Source organism: Aquila chrysaetos, chromosome 4, assembly GCF_900496995.4.
Source record: "Aquila chrysaetos chrysaetos chromosome 4, bAquChr1.4, whole genome shotgun sequence".
NCBI classification, from domain to species: domain Eukaryota; kingdom Metazoa; phylum Chordata; class Aves; order Accipitriformes; family Accipitridae; genus Aquila; species Aquila chrysaetos.
In genome coordinates this window covers 51,989,946-52,006,878 of record NC_044007.1, presented here as the reverse complement: position 1 = coordinate 52,006,878, position 16,933 = coordinate 51,989,946, and the positions used below count along the sequence as shown (strand labels likewise).

At 49.0% G+C, this 16,933-nt stretch overlaps 1 protein-coding gene and 1 long non-coding RNA gene across 5 annotated transcripts in view; one reads left to right on the top strand and one right to left on the bottom strand.

The window, feature by feature from the left end:
- Positions 1 to 1,041: 1,041 nt before the first annotated feature.
- Positions 1,042 to 13,010, bottom strand: LOC115340400. 4 transcript variants are annotated; one of them, XR_005932183.1, is made up of 4 exons: positions 11,046 to 13,010; positions 9,631 to 9,840; positions 5,754 to 8,801; positions 1,042 to 5,070 (listed from the first exon to the last, which is right to left on the bottom strand). It is a non-coding gene; the product is annotated as an uncharacterized LOC115340400 (long non-coding RNA). The 4 variants fall into 4 exon arrangements; XR_003923039.1 differs by having other exon boundaries at positions 9,631 to 13,010; XR_003923040.1 differs by having other exon boundaries at positions 1,042 to 3,749; positions 9,631 to 13,010.
- Positions 13,011 to 13,133: 123 nt separating this feature from the next.
- Positions 13,134 to 16,933, top strand: part of CABLES1 (Cdk5 and Abl enzyme substrate 1) — a 75,695-nt gene continuing 71,895 nt past the window's right edge. Inside the window, 2 exon segments of the mRNA XM_030011956.1 lie at positions 13,134 to 13,537; positions 13,539 to 13,775. Coding sequence (XP_029867816.1) covers positions 13,245 to 13,537; positions 13,539 to 13,775 — 530 coding nt within the window. The 5' untranslated portion in view covers positions 13,134 to 13,244.

Genomic DNA, 16,933 nt, shown 5'->3' with positions numbered 1-16,933 from the left:
ACATGTGGTGGAAAAATTTTCAAGTGAATGGTCAGCAGAATTTAATGCTCGTATTCATTCACTTTGTGCTCTTGGACGGACATGTGTTTTTAAATCTAGCACAACCTAAGCTTCAGAATCCAGCAGGTTTTTAACCAAAATACAGGAAAATCTTGGAATTAAACACTGTATTTGTATATGCCTTTCAATTACATCTTCAGCAGGATGCGGACCACTCACCTATAATTTTAGAAAGGGATATGTGGTAGGAGGGAGATTATTTGAATCGCCCAAATTCTGGACCTAATGGGAAAAGTAATTTAGTTAAGGCTCCAGAAAAACAACCCTGTCCACAGAAACCTCCCCAAGGCAGAAGGGAGGGATTTATTCCTGCCATCACTGTGTTCCCTGGCCACACTGCTGCGCTGGCATTAGAGGTTTTATTTAGGGTCGCAGCAGTAACAGCGGGAAGACATAATCCTCTGATGAACAGACAGCTGTTACCCCCTGCCTTCGTGAAAATGATGATCTCAGGTTGAGGATATTGTTGCCTTGAATCATCATATTTTTTTTATCCCCCCATGAGTTTGCCACAACAGATTGTTTGCTTATGTTCAGATCATAAGGTTGTGACTCAATTTCCATCCCCACCCCCCCCCCAGCAAGAGTTAAAGGAAGTTTGACCATAGGGGCCCTAACCATGGACTTTAGAATTTGGCTGCAAATGATGATGATTAAAACACAAACAAAACAAAATAAAAACAGATGAAACCCAACCCTCTTGCCTAGTGACTTAATGACAAAGTATGCACAAGTCACAGCACAGCATCCAGTTCACTTCAGGTTGTGATACAGCTGATGGGTGGCATTCAGGTAACTATCACAGGGGCAGGGTGCCTCTAAGTCCTTAGAACAGTGGTTTTGTGTGACTAAAGTGAGGTATTGGTGCTCTCTAGGATTGCATAGGGGTTAATTTCAGCTGCACAGCGGATAGCCCAGGAGAGGAGAGCCCCATTCAACAGCAGGGAGAGTTATAGAACAAAGGCAAATACAGAGGCAGGGTGGCTGCTTCAAGGCAGAAGCTTTCAGGGAGAAGTTTATTTTAATAGCGTAGCTGGAAATTCACTGGAAAAACAGCTCCATTAGCCCTGGTCAGGAAGAGTGAAGGCAGAGATTAGGTTCCTCTGGCAGTCTGTCCCGCTGAAGTACCCGTGCTCCAGCACAAGACAAAGCATTGCCATGTCCTGCACCCGATGTGCTTTCTTCCTTGTGCCACTAATGCAAAAGAAAAAAAGCCTCTAAGTTGGTCACACCATGTTAAAGATCACTTTGATGGACTTCAAACAGCCTGCTGAAATCATCGGCTGCGCACTCAGGGCTGCCCTGCTTCCAGAGGAGATGCTGCAGGAGGGCAGAGGGATGAGCAGGGAGCACTGCCCAGGTCAGGGACCACATCCATGTCCACGGGAAAGGCTCTTTGTCCACATGGCGGGTGGAAAACCAGCAAACCCCATGCTGAGGTCGTTTGGCATAGCACCATCCTGGCACATTCACAGGAAAACTCAGTCCTGCTTCTCTTGCAAACCATTTCTCTTCCACCTGCGCACTTCCTCCCCTCTAAAAACACTTGCCCTCAGGGCAACGCTGACCCATGCCCCTGTCATTTGGGGAGAGGAAATTCCCTATTCAAAGTGGAGTACCCTGGCATGAAACAGGGTTTATCCTGCGCATGGTGAACAGGGCTGGCACATTTCATGTACGGAGTTGCTCTTTCTAGGTTTCACCCACACAAGGCTATTGCATTTGTATTTTGTAACACTTGCAAGCGAATATTCAAAGGCAAGAGGGAAAAGAAAGATCCTCCCTGTGCGTGATCTGCCCCTTTCAGAGCTTTGGCCCTCAGTCTGCTTGGCACTGAGCATTACAGTGTCCTGCCTCACTGTGTGCTGTCCTCTGGCTCTGAATTGGGGCAAAACTGCACAGATTCAGGCACAATTAAAATGTTTCATGGGAGTCACTCTTACATGCTCTGTAATGTATTTCCTTAAATAGCCACACATTTGGCCTAAAGTTACTTGGCTCGAGGCCCTTTAAAAATACCCACGTTGGAAGCAACTGCATACTGAATTTGAGCATTTGAAGTTCTGGGACAAATGACCCTACCTGAATTTGTCATCTTCTTATCTTTATGGGCCATCATCCTCCTGCTTTTCTCTGTAGTCCAAGTATGCTTCGTACAGAGCAATAAAAGCAACATATCCCTCACCTATCTTGTTCTGGTTGGCAAGCAAATACTAAAGGCTCAAGACCAGCAGATGGCTATTCAAACAAATTCACATCTTATTGAGCCTACAAAGGATTAACACACCCATGTTTTCACTACGTGGTTCTCCTGTGAGCTGTAAGGGTTTTTCTAAAGACAGAAACTGCCAACGATTGTTTCCAAGGGCACAGTATGCTTCATAATATATTATCAGATATTACATTCGGTCCACTGAAATGCTGATTAGGTGTCAGTTTAAAATTCCTGTACCTTAAGAACAAAAATAGGAAGAGGTGACATGTCATTGCTGTTTAGAGCAGCACAAAATTTAAACCAGGGAATTTCTTGAAATTAGAAAGAGGAATTTCAACACTAATTGAAGTTCTGCAATTTTTAAACCTTTGTTTACAGCCTGTTCTTCTTCACTTCTTTTTCTCACAAACATGTTTTCTACCCCCAAAAATAAACAATCACTCAGGTGAAACTGTACATGGAGGTGGGACCTCGTGGCCACTTAGGAGCTGCTGAGGTTGTCCCTAACACCAATATCGCATAAATCAGTGCAGGCAGATCTCTCCTGAAATGTGCTTCAAGTTTCTCAACACCAAGTGTCAATCCTACCATATCACCATCAAGACCTTTTCTTGGAGGTTTTTACTGGTGCCTTAAATCGAAAGGTGTCATAGGCACCTTTAGGATTTCTTCTTAGAGCCATCTCACCATCATCTGCCCTAAGGATGACAGGGGAAATGGCACGCACAAATGGTCCCTATGCCTTTAGCACGTGGATGTCTCACACTGGCCACCCTCTGCACCTCAAGCGAGGTGCAAAGGGAGTTGTACTGATGTTAGAGCATCAGTGACAGAAGCTAGGACTATACCAGCAGAGACAAGATATAGATGAACCAGTGCTGAGAATAGAGCTAGAGAAGACATTTCAGCAGTGGTTACAGAAGTGATAAGACTAGGACTGGAAGATACAACTCTGAAAACCTGGTTTCATTTCTTTCCACTAGAGAACCTGTATTTCTGGGCTCATAGTACCAGATGGGACCACACTTGAGGTTTCATTTACATCTGTACCCTTGATGTACACCACATCTGACTCCATTTAACTGCCTATTTTCCCCAACTTACAATCTTGCCTTGAAATTCGAGTCCCAGCCTCCCCGTAACTTCCAGTCCATTCATTCATTACCTGCTGGCAAAGAACTGCGGGTTAAATTCTGTCTCCTTCGTATCACTTATGGGCATAACAGCTACTTTGTTGGCAATTTTAACAGCTTTGAGTTAAAAATAAAGCACAGATACATTTGATCAGCTTCAGTTCAGGGAATGAACACTCAGAATATTGAATCAAAGAAGTATTCAGCTATCTGCAGCAATTGCTCTGGTCTCTGACTGACTGGTCAGATCGATGCTTTTCTTCCCCAGAATCCCTTCTTTTCAAGGCATATTCTGAGAGCTTTGAAGTTCCAGGGTTTTCTTCTATTAAGCGTTGCTCCTGCTGCAAGTCAACATAAAACTCTCACAATATACAACACAAGACCTTGTTTTTCAGAGGAGAGATGCATTTAAGGCAAACGTTAACTTAAAGCCAGATTCTAATATGCTCCCTCACAAAGAATAGTACTTTAATCCAGCAGTAGTCCCATTAAAGCCTATGGGATTACTTCTGCAGTGTGGTGCTTTTCAAAAGGGGTATCATCATTAGGGTGCAGCTCTGGGAAGTAACACTATGGTTGCAAGGAAGGTGCAAACAAGCTTTTACTACTGAGGATCCACTAGTTAGTCCTAATGATGGTTTGAATGTGGCTGATTGCATCTTGCCTCATTGGCAGAGTAGAAAAGAACTCTTTCAATTAGTTTTGAAAATGAGTGAATTTAATCAGAATATTGCAGAATACTTGATATTTACAGAATATTTAGTTTTGTGCTAAACCCCAAGTTTTTAGCCAGGATTCACCTACTCTTGCTATAGAAGCCTCTTGCTTTGAGGCAGCTTGTTCCCACAGGAACACAGTCACACTGGCATCATAGAGATGGCTAAAACATTTCCAAAAAACAGCCAGCAGAATAATTCTGCTATGTATTCCTTCTACTGCTCTAGTTCAAGTGTGTGTATTATGTGCTATTATATCTAGTTGGAATTACAGGGAAAAATGAAATGCACATTATATATATACACACACACACACACATTCATACATTATAGAGACAGCCAAAATCTTGTTAATTCCTGTTGGTGTATATTTGAACTATTTCTTTTTTTTTTTTTTCTTGAGGGGCTGGCACAAAAACCAGCCCCCTCCAAAGACACTGCAGTAAATTAGAAGTAAACCATCCATTTTTACTTTGGAAGAAGGAATTACTGGTGTGTCGAACTTCCCAACAGAGACACCTGCAGATGCACCACATATGTACCAAATGCCATGCTAGGAGAGCTGTACCCTCCTGCTACACTGCTGTTTCTTTCACTTTGCTTTCTGGCCCCTAACAAAGTTTTATTTTGTAATAAATTTTAGAATGGATCTGACAGACTCTTTCCAGCTCTCATTTCTTTACAGCTTAATGGATTTATCCATTCCTAGGGGCTCAAGGAGGCTTGAATTTTAGTTTTTTGATTTGAATGCCGTCTCTCTTCCCTTACTTTCTTCTACACCTGAATGCTTCATTTATTTAAACGGCCTCATTGATCTCCAATATGAAGATTATTACACTGAGGTGCTATCCAATTTGAGCAGAGACAGCAGAAGGCTTTGGATCCGTCTTGCCAGGGGATCGCCTTTCCGTTTATGTCATTTCCATTTGCTGCTTAGAAAACTTTCCTGCCAAAACATTCAGAGGAGAAATGTATCCCATTTAGACCAATTTTTAGCAGCTTTAATTTCAATGTGTTATGTAAAACGTGCATGTGGCAAGTTATGGTTATCTGGGCTGGGGCTGAGCTGCTGGTTTCCCCCCAGTGGCAGCAAGCCACCCCCCTGCCCCATGGGCCGCCAGCTGCCCTGGTGGACCCCAGCGCAGAGCTGGGGCACCCGTGGCCATTCCTCTGCAGGTGAACTTGCTGTTCCTCGAGGCGGCTGGACTCCCTCTCCTCCCAACACGAAGGCAAGCAGAAGGATTTCAGAAGCACAGGCAACAGCCCCACGTGAGCACCATGTCGGCGGCCCAGGGCGGCAGGGAGCGGTGAAAGACCTCCAAAGGGCTGTGGTGGGAAGCCCGCGACCTGACCCGGCCCGCGATGAGACCCCCCCGGGTCGGGCACACATCAGCATCGAGGTGCGCAGCCTTTGGCAGCTCAGAGGTTTTGAGGGAGAGGAGCTGACTGCCATCCTCCTCCCACCCAGCCCGCAGCCGAGGCTGGTCCCATGACCCCCCGCCACCATTTTACCTTCTTTCTCAGCAGCTCAGTCGCTTGTGTCAGCTGTTCGGGCCGCCCTGGGACAGAGGCAGAGCTGACCTGGCTGGGTTTTATTAAGCTGGAAATTTGCCGGTGGCAAATATTTACCTGGGAGTGTTGCTCGGAGGATCCAGGCAGGACTCGTGCCCCATCCTGGGGGCAAGGAGAAGTGGCTGCAGACCTCCTGGACCCTGGTGCAGATGGCCCAAGGTGGCAGGACTCAAGGGTGCAGGCGCAGGTTTTATTTCTCTTCTGCTTTCCACACCAGCCTGTGATGAGCACTACCCGCTGAGGATCTGCCAAAGTTAAAAGGGTTCTGAAACTTTCCCTGAAATTTCAGAGTGAACCAAGCCTGGCGCTCACAGGATATCATGTTGCACACAGACCGAAAAAAGCCATTGAGCTGAACGCAAAACCCCAGCTCCTGCCGCCAAAAAGTTTTCCATTTGCCTCCTTCATTCCCCTTGGAATCACACTCCCTGAATTTAATATTTTCAAGAGGAGAAAAAAAAAAATCCTTTGAACTTTTTTTCTTTTTCTTGGATATTAAACATTTCCAGTCAAGCTGAACTCGTAAGAGAGTGTCTGAAGTGAAACACTCCACCAGCATGTCCCTCCGGGAACTTCAAACGCTAGTTATTTAATGTTTTTACTCATTGACGACCATGTCTGAGAAGGTGTCAACAGCATTTTCACTCTCACCCTGCCCCTTGGTCTGACTGTCCTGTGAACTGGAGGACTTTCCTACCCTCAGCAGCCAGCAAACTGAAGGACTTGCTCACATGAATGTTTCAGAAACCTGCAGCCTGTTTTAAAATTATCCCTAGGCGATTAAAAATTAATGGATGCTGTGATGAAGACGGATGTTCTTGCAGGCTTCCCTCTGAAATCTTAATGTCCAGTGATTCTGTACTTGATTCCAAATTGTCTCAAAATGGTAAAAAACAGGATAAATCACAGCTGTCACTTAATGAAAACCTTTAAAAAGCTCTTTTTAGCAACCAGTCATTCTGTTCTACTGCACTTACAAATGGCTTTTTATTTACACCTCTGCTTAAGGAGATTTCCAGGCAGACAGGACATTTGGCCATTCCTCATTTCAATAAAGACTACTCCATTTTGAACCTCACGCCTATGTTAACTTACGATACTGCAAAAAAAAAAAAAAAAATTCTGATTTCACAGAAGAAAACTGCAGCAGGACAAGGACAAACAGAGACAGGGGTTGTTTTCTGTACAAGTGCCCACAGTTTTTGTTTTTCAAGGGAGGGAGGAGTTATGTGGCCCTGTTCCCATTTAATCACTCCAGTAGGAGCCAGCAACGGCCACATTCCAGTTGCAGTTCCGACATGGCCACCTTCCTTGTTTTGTCTAGTTATCCCGCAAGCTCACTGAGGCATGGGAGAGCATTTTAGCAGCACCCAGTAAAAGAGAGCTCCCAGTTTAGTGTGGGTCTTTAAGGGGTCTGACAGCATACAGAGTGAACAAACAACAGCAGCAACAACCAAAAACCTCAAAGCCACCTTAAGTTGAATGAGGAACTTGAAAAATCCAAGCATGCAAAAAAATAGTGAGGGGGACTTCATGTTGGATGTGTAAGCCCTCAGCTCCCCCCGTGTGTATGCGTCAGACCCAAGGACGGTATCTTTTCCTCCTGCAGCTCCTTCCCTCTCCACATCCAAGCGGGCTGCTCCCTCCTGCACTCCGCTTGCCCGCCCTGCACTGCAGTCCGGCAGCTGCCCCCACCATGCCCCAGAGCAGATGGGAACATCCCTCCCAGCACTCCTGTAGGTCGGGGGACTGCAGGTGCTCAGCCCATTCAGCAAAGGCGGAAGGCTGAAGTCTGCTCCATGAAGATATATCCTCACTGGCAGTTCTAGCTGCTAGGCAGGACTAAGTCCCTAGCTAGCATATGCAAGCTATGATTCAAAGGCTTAAAATTGGACAGAGGTGGGTGGATTTTGACAGGAAGGGCACCCCCTCCTCCTTCCCCAGCCCCACCTCAGAGACAGAAGCCCACCTCCTGAATTCTTGTCTTGGTGCTGGGATGCTGGGGTATGCCAAAGGAAAGGTCACAAGAATTTCTAATGTGGGTGAAGCGATGTATTTTTCTTGGTCTTGCCCTTGGAGCTGGCATAACCATTTTGACCAAAGTTTTCCAAGAAATGTTTGGCCTGAATTGGATCTAGCATGGGTCTAGCAATGGAAAATGTTAAGTATTCTTAATAAATGGCTGTTGCCACCAGCCTCACCTAAAGGTACTGTAAGTTGGAGTAATGATACAGATTCCAGTTTTGACTTAACTAGACTGCCCTAATTTGTCTGACAGACAAACGACTATCAAATTGGCTCTACCACCCATATGCACACCACTAGCTTACTGAAGATCTCAGGAACCTTTCAACACACACACAAACACCACGCATGCCACAACTCTGACATCCAAAACAACCAGCAGGTTGCGTGCTCTGACCATCCGCACCTCAACTGATACGCAGAGACACTGTTTCATCTTTGCTGAGGGCATCTGCTTCAGCACATCCTGTCCCGCAGTCACACACACTGCTCCAACCATGATTTTAGGCGGTCACAAATCTCTGCCACTTTCCCACTGCCATATACGAATTTGGTTTTCCGTTAACTTGGTAATGTTGGCACCTACCCTGGAACAATGCAAGCAAACATTAGGTTCTTCATAGAGAGGCAAGTGTGGACCTACACCTATCCAAGGAACACTGCTCTTCAAAAAAGGTGACGCTCATGTTAGTGTCAAGCTTTTACATTTCAATTAGCAAAGGTGGCCCTCAACAAGTAAAACACTCAGGCTCCTGAAAAACGACCAATGGGAAGCACAAATACTTAGTATTTCTGAGAATCGGGCTAAATTTACAACAGACTGAAGGTTAGGGTCTGGCACCAAAACAGGCCTTACTATCCAGATGCAGTATTAGTCTTTTGTAAAGAATTTGTACTGTCTTTATCCAATTTCCAGTCTTAACTATGGCTCTCAGTGAAATGTGTTCAAACTCCCTCTACTTTTTTGCTGCCAGACACTCTTTCTAAGCAGAAGGATTATTAAATTCATATTCCAAGTCCTTCTCGAATACTACAACTGCTTTCCTCTTTTGAAGCACAATTCTCTTCTGAAAAGGGACTCTGGGAAGGAAAGAAAAAAGCATTTATAAAAACTGCACATTTCTTGTTTCTCCAAAGTCTTGCACAGCAAGGGTGACCACAGGCTACAGCAAATCTGCCTAACTGTTGGGATCTGATAGTCATATCCATGACCACCGGTAATAATGATCTCCGTTCTCAACTACAGGAGCGCAAAAGCATTACCTCCAGACTACGTCTTTGCTGAGCTTTGCATAACAGCATTACCTGACTGATCCCAACAGTCAGAAAACATGCCTGTCAAAATTAAACGAGACATTTGCATTTACTTTTTCTTCCAATAGCTGCCTCGGTTCTGCAGCTCTAACAAGTATCAGTGACAATAAGAAACTTGTTTTTGTCACTAAACCAGGCAAGAACTATGGTGAAGCCACTCAAGAACTGGCCTGGTGACTCACGCTGGTGACTCAGGACCGGTTATTCCTGCAGAATTAACTCTCGGTATAATACAAATCTTGCCCCTAACTCAAATTCCAGGTGAAGTTTTTGATTCACTCGGAAAGATATTTTTAAACTTGACTTGGCAAGCCGCTCAGGAGCCCAGCTTTAGCTCAGGGTCTGTGGTCTTTCAGACTGACTCTTCATGTCCTGCTGGCCACATGCTTGCATTGCAGCAGGACTGCCCTCACGCTCGTTAAAGTAAACCCAAGACAACATGAGGCTTCCACACTTGGCTTAACTTGGAAGGCAGGTACACAGAGGCACTGTTTCTCCAATCTCATTTCTCAGACTGGAAAATTGCTGAGCTTTCATTTTTGTTCAAACTCCCTCCACCTTCTTCAACGTCTTTAAAGCCAGCCTCTCCACTCACCTGAGTTAATGGGTCCCCCAAATTCCATGTTGTCTCTGAACACCCACAACTGATGAGTCTCTCTTCTAGCTCTTGGTGCACTGGGTGAAAAAGCCATCATGCTCTACCACTCCTATTACCACTTGTCATCCAACCGCTTACATAAGTCTGTGACCTCTGAAAAATACCCATGTGCTTGCACTTAGGTAGAGCTGGTTGGTTGGAAGAGAACTGGAGAGAGAAATGATTGAAAAAACAGTCACAGAAGCAAGCTTCCAGAATATGCCTTTTTGGTTTTCCTTTCAACTTTGCTATTTCCTCTAGTCAACCACTGGTTCCCCATCAAAGAAAAAAGTTTCAAACGGCAAAGTCAATTTGTTTAACATTTCCACATATCCTCCAGCAGACAGGACTACTATAGCACATGTAACCATCTATAGTTCTGCTAAGCACAGATCAAACAGATATAAGTAACTGGAAAAAAACATTCACCTTAGGTTGTGCACATTCATTTAAATTTGCTACTAAATGTATAAATAGGTCTAGAGAGCCTCGTATTTCTAACATGCCAGTTATCTTTGTACTGTGGTACCCCACTCGTTATCAAAAATAGCTTCACTTCAGACTGAAAAAGTCATGCTTTTCTTCTTGTATGTGGCTTTCTCAAACAGGTTTATTCTTATGCGCTGTAGAAGGGATGTTTTAACCCACCTTCAACATGATTTTTGGAAAAGGCAGTCTGTGCACACACAGTACCCCCAGAGGCGGCTTGTGCAAGTTAGACCACGGACATCAGTCCACTGAAGTAGTTAGGCTGCTGAGCACAGACATGCACTTTGCAAAGGTTGCACTGGGTGATAAAGTGAGCTCAGCTGAACGAGCCTGGCTAGCAAAGGCCTACAGTTTATCCTGACCCCTCCAATTTTGATGCAAGGAGGTTCAATAAGCTCAACCATTCACGTAAGCGTTCCTGGACTCAGAGACAGTATTGTAAAAATCACGTGCCAAAAAGCATCTGTATGCACATGTGGACATGGGGCGGGTAACACCTTCCTCTGGGACAGCTCTAGAGGAGCAGAGGTCATGGCTCCATTTAAAATAATGCTTACAACAGAGAGTGATTTATCCTATCACAAGAGTAATTTTGTGAAAGGAGTGCACACTTCTGCACTCACAAAAACTGTCCCAAGTTAGACCTACCTCTGGAACCCCACCTGGTGTTTTGGTGGTGGTTCTCTTTCCCAGAACTATACCTTGTGAGCGGCTGGATTTGGAAAATACACTCCAGGACTCAGTTGCCATAGCAAGCTTTTGAGCTCTGGAGAAAAACACTCACTGTGGCTGCTTTCCCTTAGACATGCAAGAGGAAAAAAAAATCCCAGCGTATACCTTACTTGGCTATAATGTTGGAGGCCCAAGTTTCATGACCTACCTACCATCTAGTAGTAGTCCTTGGACCAGAAATCAGCATCCAGTGAATGTGCTGACTATCAGGCTGTGACAGCTCTCTGTGGCCCAGGACCCCTCCTCCAAAAAGTCCTGAATTCTTTTAAAAGCAGTACTGTCTCAAAAGGAGCACGGAGCTCCTCCACGGGAGCAGAGTGCATCAGTGCCCCAACACCAGACATCCCGCTGGTTCCCACTGCACGGACAGGGCCTCCAGTCAAAAATGGGCATTGCCTGCCCCATCAAAGGAAGGTGGCAGGTCTCCAATTCCCTGGTCTTCCTCTCCGAAACAGAAGTTTGAAGGACACTTTGCAACCACAGGGGTGCAGAGCATCCTCCTAGCAGGTGGGAGATGCCAGCTGGGCTCTTCTTCAGGGAGGCAAGTCTAGCACTCAGGCTGATCCACTTCCCGTCCAAATGATTGAGCCCTGATGTGCCAGAGGGACAGGCACACCAGTGCCCTCTGTTAGGAAAGACAGCTTCAGTGTAAACCTCAAGAGAGCAGTCTGAAATGAGAACACCCATCTCAAAATAGCACTTACCTTTCTAAGAAGGTGGGATCTGGGAAACATCCCTTTCCTCCATCACTTCTCATTCCCTTGCTCAGTGCTTCTTGCTCAGGATGCTGCCCATACAGCATCCTTACCGCATAAGGAGCACACCCCAGGGACTTGGCCCCTTAAAGTTCAGGTTTTGTGGCACCCAGTGTCAGTAAAGGCCAAACTTTCAGAAACCAATCCAAGTCACAGAGCTTGATTCTAAAGTCATTGAATGCTCAAAAGGTCAATTTTGAGAGGAATGCAAACCTGGGTCCATAGCTCCCTCTAACAATAGGATTAGGTTCCCCTCTGATCAATCTAATTTTTTTTTTAGATCAAATTAGCAAGCTTTTGATAAAATTGTAGGGGACATTACAATATTTGTGACAGTTTGGGGTGGCTTGTAAATCATCTACCAACTATAACTGGAATATAATACAAGTCATTGTAATGCTTTATGAAGTAGGCGCACATTGCTATCTTGCAACAACCATATGTTCTGCTGTTTGTATGTATGTGTTACCCAACCCTTACATAAGCCGTTGATGAAATTATCATCACAGGACAAGAACACTTGTAGCACGGTTGAGTTGATCAAAATTAAGTAATGAAGAAAGGAAGGAGGTTTATGCTAAGGTGGGACTGGCTGCTCCCCCTCCCAAGCCGCAGCTGCAGAAGGAGGGAGCGTGCAGACCTGCAGCCAGCTGCACCACAGCCATCCCTTCGGAAAAGACAGGGAACAGACAGATTTCGGGCTTGGGCTACATACCAGAGGGCAAACTAAATAACCGCACTTTCTCTGGTGCAGGGGAGAGGGAAGGGTTGGGGAGGGGGTTGCTCTGATGGTTCAGGGAAGTCGCGATACGTTACTTACACACGCACGCCTCACAGGGCAGCTGGGGCAGCCCAGCCTTGCCGCACCGGGGGACGCGCCGCCGGCAGCCAAGCGCATCCCCGGGGGCTGCCCCCCCCCCCCGCCCGCCGGGGCGCCAGCGCCTGCCCCGGGGCACTGGCCCCCTCCCGGTAAAACCGGCGGGGCAGCACCCGGGCCCCTTTGCCGCGGCACGGCTGCAGCCCGGTGCCGCTCCAGCAGCCGCGGGGGGCCGGGCCGGGCCGGGCCGGGCCGGGCCGCGCCGAGCCGCAGCCCCCGGGTCCGGTGCTGCCGGTGCCAGCCTCCGAGGGGCATGTGCCGTGTACGACGGGCGCAGACTCCACCTTCCCCGGCTCCCGCCCGCCCCCACGCATCCAGGAAGGGAAAAGGAGGAGGAGGAGGAGGAGGGAAGGGGGTGAAAGGGAAAAAAAAAAAAAGAGAGAGGTTGAAAGGAGGGAGCTCGCCGAGACCCACCCTTCTCCCTCCTCCTCCGGGCTGCTGGCTGGGCTTTTGTTTTCCTCCAGCTCCCCGTTTCCCACACGTGATTGCCGTGTTATTGCACAGGGCGCTCGGCGGCGCGGCTGCACCTATAAATACAGAGCGGGCGGGCGGCGGGGGCCCGGGGCAGCGCGGCGCGGCCGGGCGGAGGGCACCCCCGCGCCACCCCCATGCACCCCGGTGGGCCGACGGCTCCCATGCCCCGCCGCCCGCCCGCCTAAGGGGGGGACCGCGAGAGGCAGCGCCCGGCCAGCGGGGAGGGGAGGGGGAGCCGGCCGACAATGGCGGCGGCCGCCACCGCCGCCAGCCCCGGTAGTCCCGCCGCCGGGCCCCTGCCGCCGCCGGAGCCCTGCCCCAGGAAGGGGCCGCCGCCGCCGGGGCCGCCGCAGCCGCCGCCGGCCCGCAGCGACCCCCGCCGCAGGCAGGCCGCCCTCTCCTTCCTCACCAGCATCTCCCTCGACGGGCGGCCCCCGCCGCCGGGCAACGACGGCTCCGCCGCCAGGCCCCGCCAGGCCCCGCCGCCGCCGCCGCCGCCGCGGCTGGGCAGCCCCCCGGCGGCGCCCGCCGAGCCCCCCCCGGGCCCAGGAGGAGGAGGAAGAAGAGGAGGAGGAGGACGCCTTCGCCGCGGTGCAGGTGCCGGCCGCCGCCTTCCTGGGCGCCGCGGCGGCGGGCAGCCGCGGCCGCCTCAACTCCTTCACGGCGGGGGTGCTGCCGGCGCCCTTCGGCCGCACCAGCCCCCAGGGCCCCGCCGGTGGCGGCGGAGAGCTGGGGCAGCCCGGCCCCGCCGCCGCCTTCGAGCTGCAGCGGTCCCGGTAAGCCGCGCCGCGGAGATGAGGGATGATGCGCGGGTGGTGGGCTCGCCCCTCAGGAAGGGCGGGCGCGGCCGCCGGGCGGCGGGGGGCGGGCGCGGGGAGGCCCGTTAGCCGCCGGCTGCGAGCGCCGGTGGCGCGGAGCCTCCCTGCGCGGAGCCTCCCTGCGCGGGGCCGGGCGGGCGCTCGGCTACCGCCCGGCCGCGGGGGAGCAGCGGCCGCGGCGGGCATGGTCGAGCGTGCAGGGGCAGGTCTGCAAAGGCGCCCCAGGCTCCCGGGCGGCAGCAGTCCCGCCCGGGCGCGAGTGGCTGAAAGTTTCGCTCCTGCGAAGCAATGCAGGCGTAGGGCTGCACAGCCGCCGTCCTCCTGCTGCAGCCGAGCACCGCTCCGCAGCAGCTGTCACCCCCTCCTCGTGGCTGGCGGCGGATTCAGCCCGCCGTGCTGCCGGTCTTCCAGGCAGCAGGCTGGGAACCAGCCCTGAGCCAAGTGCACTGCAGCCAGATCTGTAGCCCACAAAGAGCAAGGAAATCTTCCCATCGATGCCCGCGGAATACGCTGTGCGCGCATGGTGTAAGCAGCGTCTCGCTCCCTCCCTAAATAAGCTCGTTGTCTACAAGCACTTCGTGTTCCTCTGGGTTGTTCCTTGCCGCCGGGTACTCTTTTGCCTTTTAGTAAGCTCGTCTCAAAAGAATAACCTCACCTGCTTGAAAAGCTGAGACTTTCGGCAAAGCAGCTGCAATCATGTAAACATGTGCAAATGTATATGGATTTATTGCTCCACGGGTACAACATCATCTTCCTTCACTTCTTCAACAACATATTCGGCTATCAAAGGCTCGCGACGGGGGGGGGGAGAGCCGGGGAAGAAGCCGGAGGAAATGACTGCTCTCCCCAGGCCCACATCGGTCGCCACTCCCACATTCCCCATTCGCCACACTCCCTTCTTGTTTCTCCCTTGGACAAATAGGTAGACTTTGAGTCACATGTTATTGCAAGGGTTTATAAGGGTAATTGAGCATAGATCGCTGTAGAAAAATCCCTTTACAAAACCAACTAGCTTGGGGAAACTGGAGGTATTCCAGGAGAAAGTTCTCTTAGCTGTGTGCCCCTCTGTTGGTTGTTTTTTTTTTTTTTTTCTTCCATCTGGTTTGTATTGGTGGCTTTTTTGAGCCCCTTTTCAGGTGCTGTGCTAGGGAGCCCCACCTTCCCAAGTAAAATGCCTGCTGGTGGGTTATGACCCATCTTCTCCCCATCATGTGACTCTCAAAACATCTGCTGCAGTGACAACCCTCTAATTGCGCCGTGGATCACCAGAACAGCGACGTGACACACACACGCACTTGTGCATTTTAGTCTGTGATATGGTTCTGCACACTGCTGCCCTTGGCTTTGTGAGGGAGGAGTGACCCCCAGACCATGATTTGGGAATTGCTTTTCTGCTCTTGAACTTTTTACTTTTTGGTGATAATGCACTTGGCAGTGCCCTCTTAGTGGTCAAGAGACGGGATTCTCCTTGGCCTTCCAGTGAGTGAGTTTATTATTCATGCAGGATTCCTACGTTAACTTTCTGGATTCCCAAGGATCCTCATTGTTTTTCCTTGCTTGCACACTTTTATCCTGCGCTCAGTTCTGGGAAGGATGCTCCGATCTCACCTGTTTCACTCCTTCCCTCAGCCCTTCCTCTTCCCGTCATTGTTTTCCCTTGCCCCTGTTTGCCACTCTCTGAAATTTTCCTTCCACAACTGATGTTTTTTTTGTTGTTACATGAGAACACTGTGGAGTTTAAGAGGGAAAGGTAATTACTGTTTCTGTTTAAAACCTAGAAATCCAGCATCATGCAAGCTCTGCTGTGCTCCTAGCCTGCAAACAGGTAGAATGGATAGCCCAAGTCCATGGCAAGGGAAATCACCTAAATGTAACCTTGTCAGGGTGCTCCTCTGGTCCTATAACGGCCCTCCTTTGTGTTGTGTATTTTCTTGTGGTGTAAGGTATAAGGGAAGTGCTGGTTTTCCCATGCCCTTTTGTTTTCTTCAGAGCTAAATTCAACTGTGGCGGAGACCTTGCATAACTCCACCGACTGTGTGAGGCCTTCTATTGTAGCGGCTTGCTTGCGGTTGGTGCTGGTGCAGGAGAGCTCTGGGTTATGCCCCCGACTTTGCTGACTGCTGTGACACTGCACACGTGCAGCCTGGGGCAGACTTTGGCCTGCCTTCAATAGATTTGATAGTGTTCTGGAAAAGGTACATATTTTTAAACATCAGGAACGGACAGCTGCAGGCCACGGAGGTTGTATTGAGTGTTTGCTCCTCATTATCTCAATGAAAAGATGTGGTAGGGGCTCTGATTGCTGGGTTCACTCTTAGCTGCACAGAAGATAAATTGCAGGCGTGCCCAGGGCTGGTGCAAGCCCAGGGACGGAGGGTTCGAGCAGACCTTCTGCTGCTCTCTTGATGGAGAAGGAGGAGCCAAATGGCCAGCACATGGCCTGCCCTTCTCGGCACGACAGGGTGGGAATCACAGCAACTGCCCAGAGACAAGCATTAGCTCACCTGAGGGAAGATACAGAGAAGCAGAGAGGGAAATCGGAGATTTTTTTTGTAGTTCATGTGTACATCTGCTGTGTCTCCTCCCACCCTTCCGCTCTCCTTGCAGTGGGCTTGAAATTGAGTTTGATGCATCGTTTGACAGACTAGTCCTCTCTGCTGAGACATGTGAGTTATGTTGTAACATGAAACCATTTTCTATTACAGTATCAGGCAAGACAGGCTGCCTTATGTTGTTGTTTTTATTTAGTTTTCAGAAACCATTGTGAACATATAATCAGAGTTTCCTGGCTTTTTTGTTTGTGTTAGCATTTTGTATAATTGCATACTAGTTTATATTTAACAAGGTTATCATTAATGTGGTTTGGGTTTGTGCTTTATGTGTATTCACAAGAAACAAGCGATACAAAAAAAGAACATGGAGCTTCTAGCTGTTCGGAGGCTAGTATGTAATTATATGTAAATGGAAAAAAACCCGCTTGTTCAGAAGTCGGCTTGTTGATGCCAAAGGCTCCTGTCTAGTGCAGAAGGAATTTGTCTCAGTTTTGTGGTGAATGGGTGGCTGAGGACGCAAGGCTACTGGAAACGAGGGCCAGGTTCTGCCAGGTTTTACTTCAC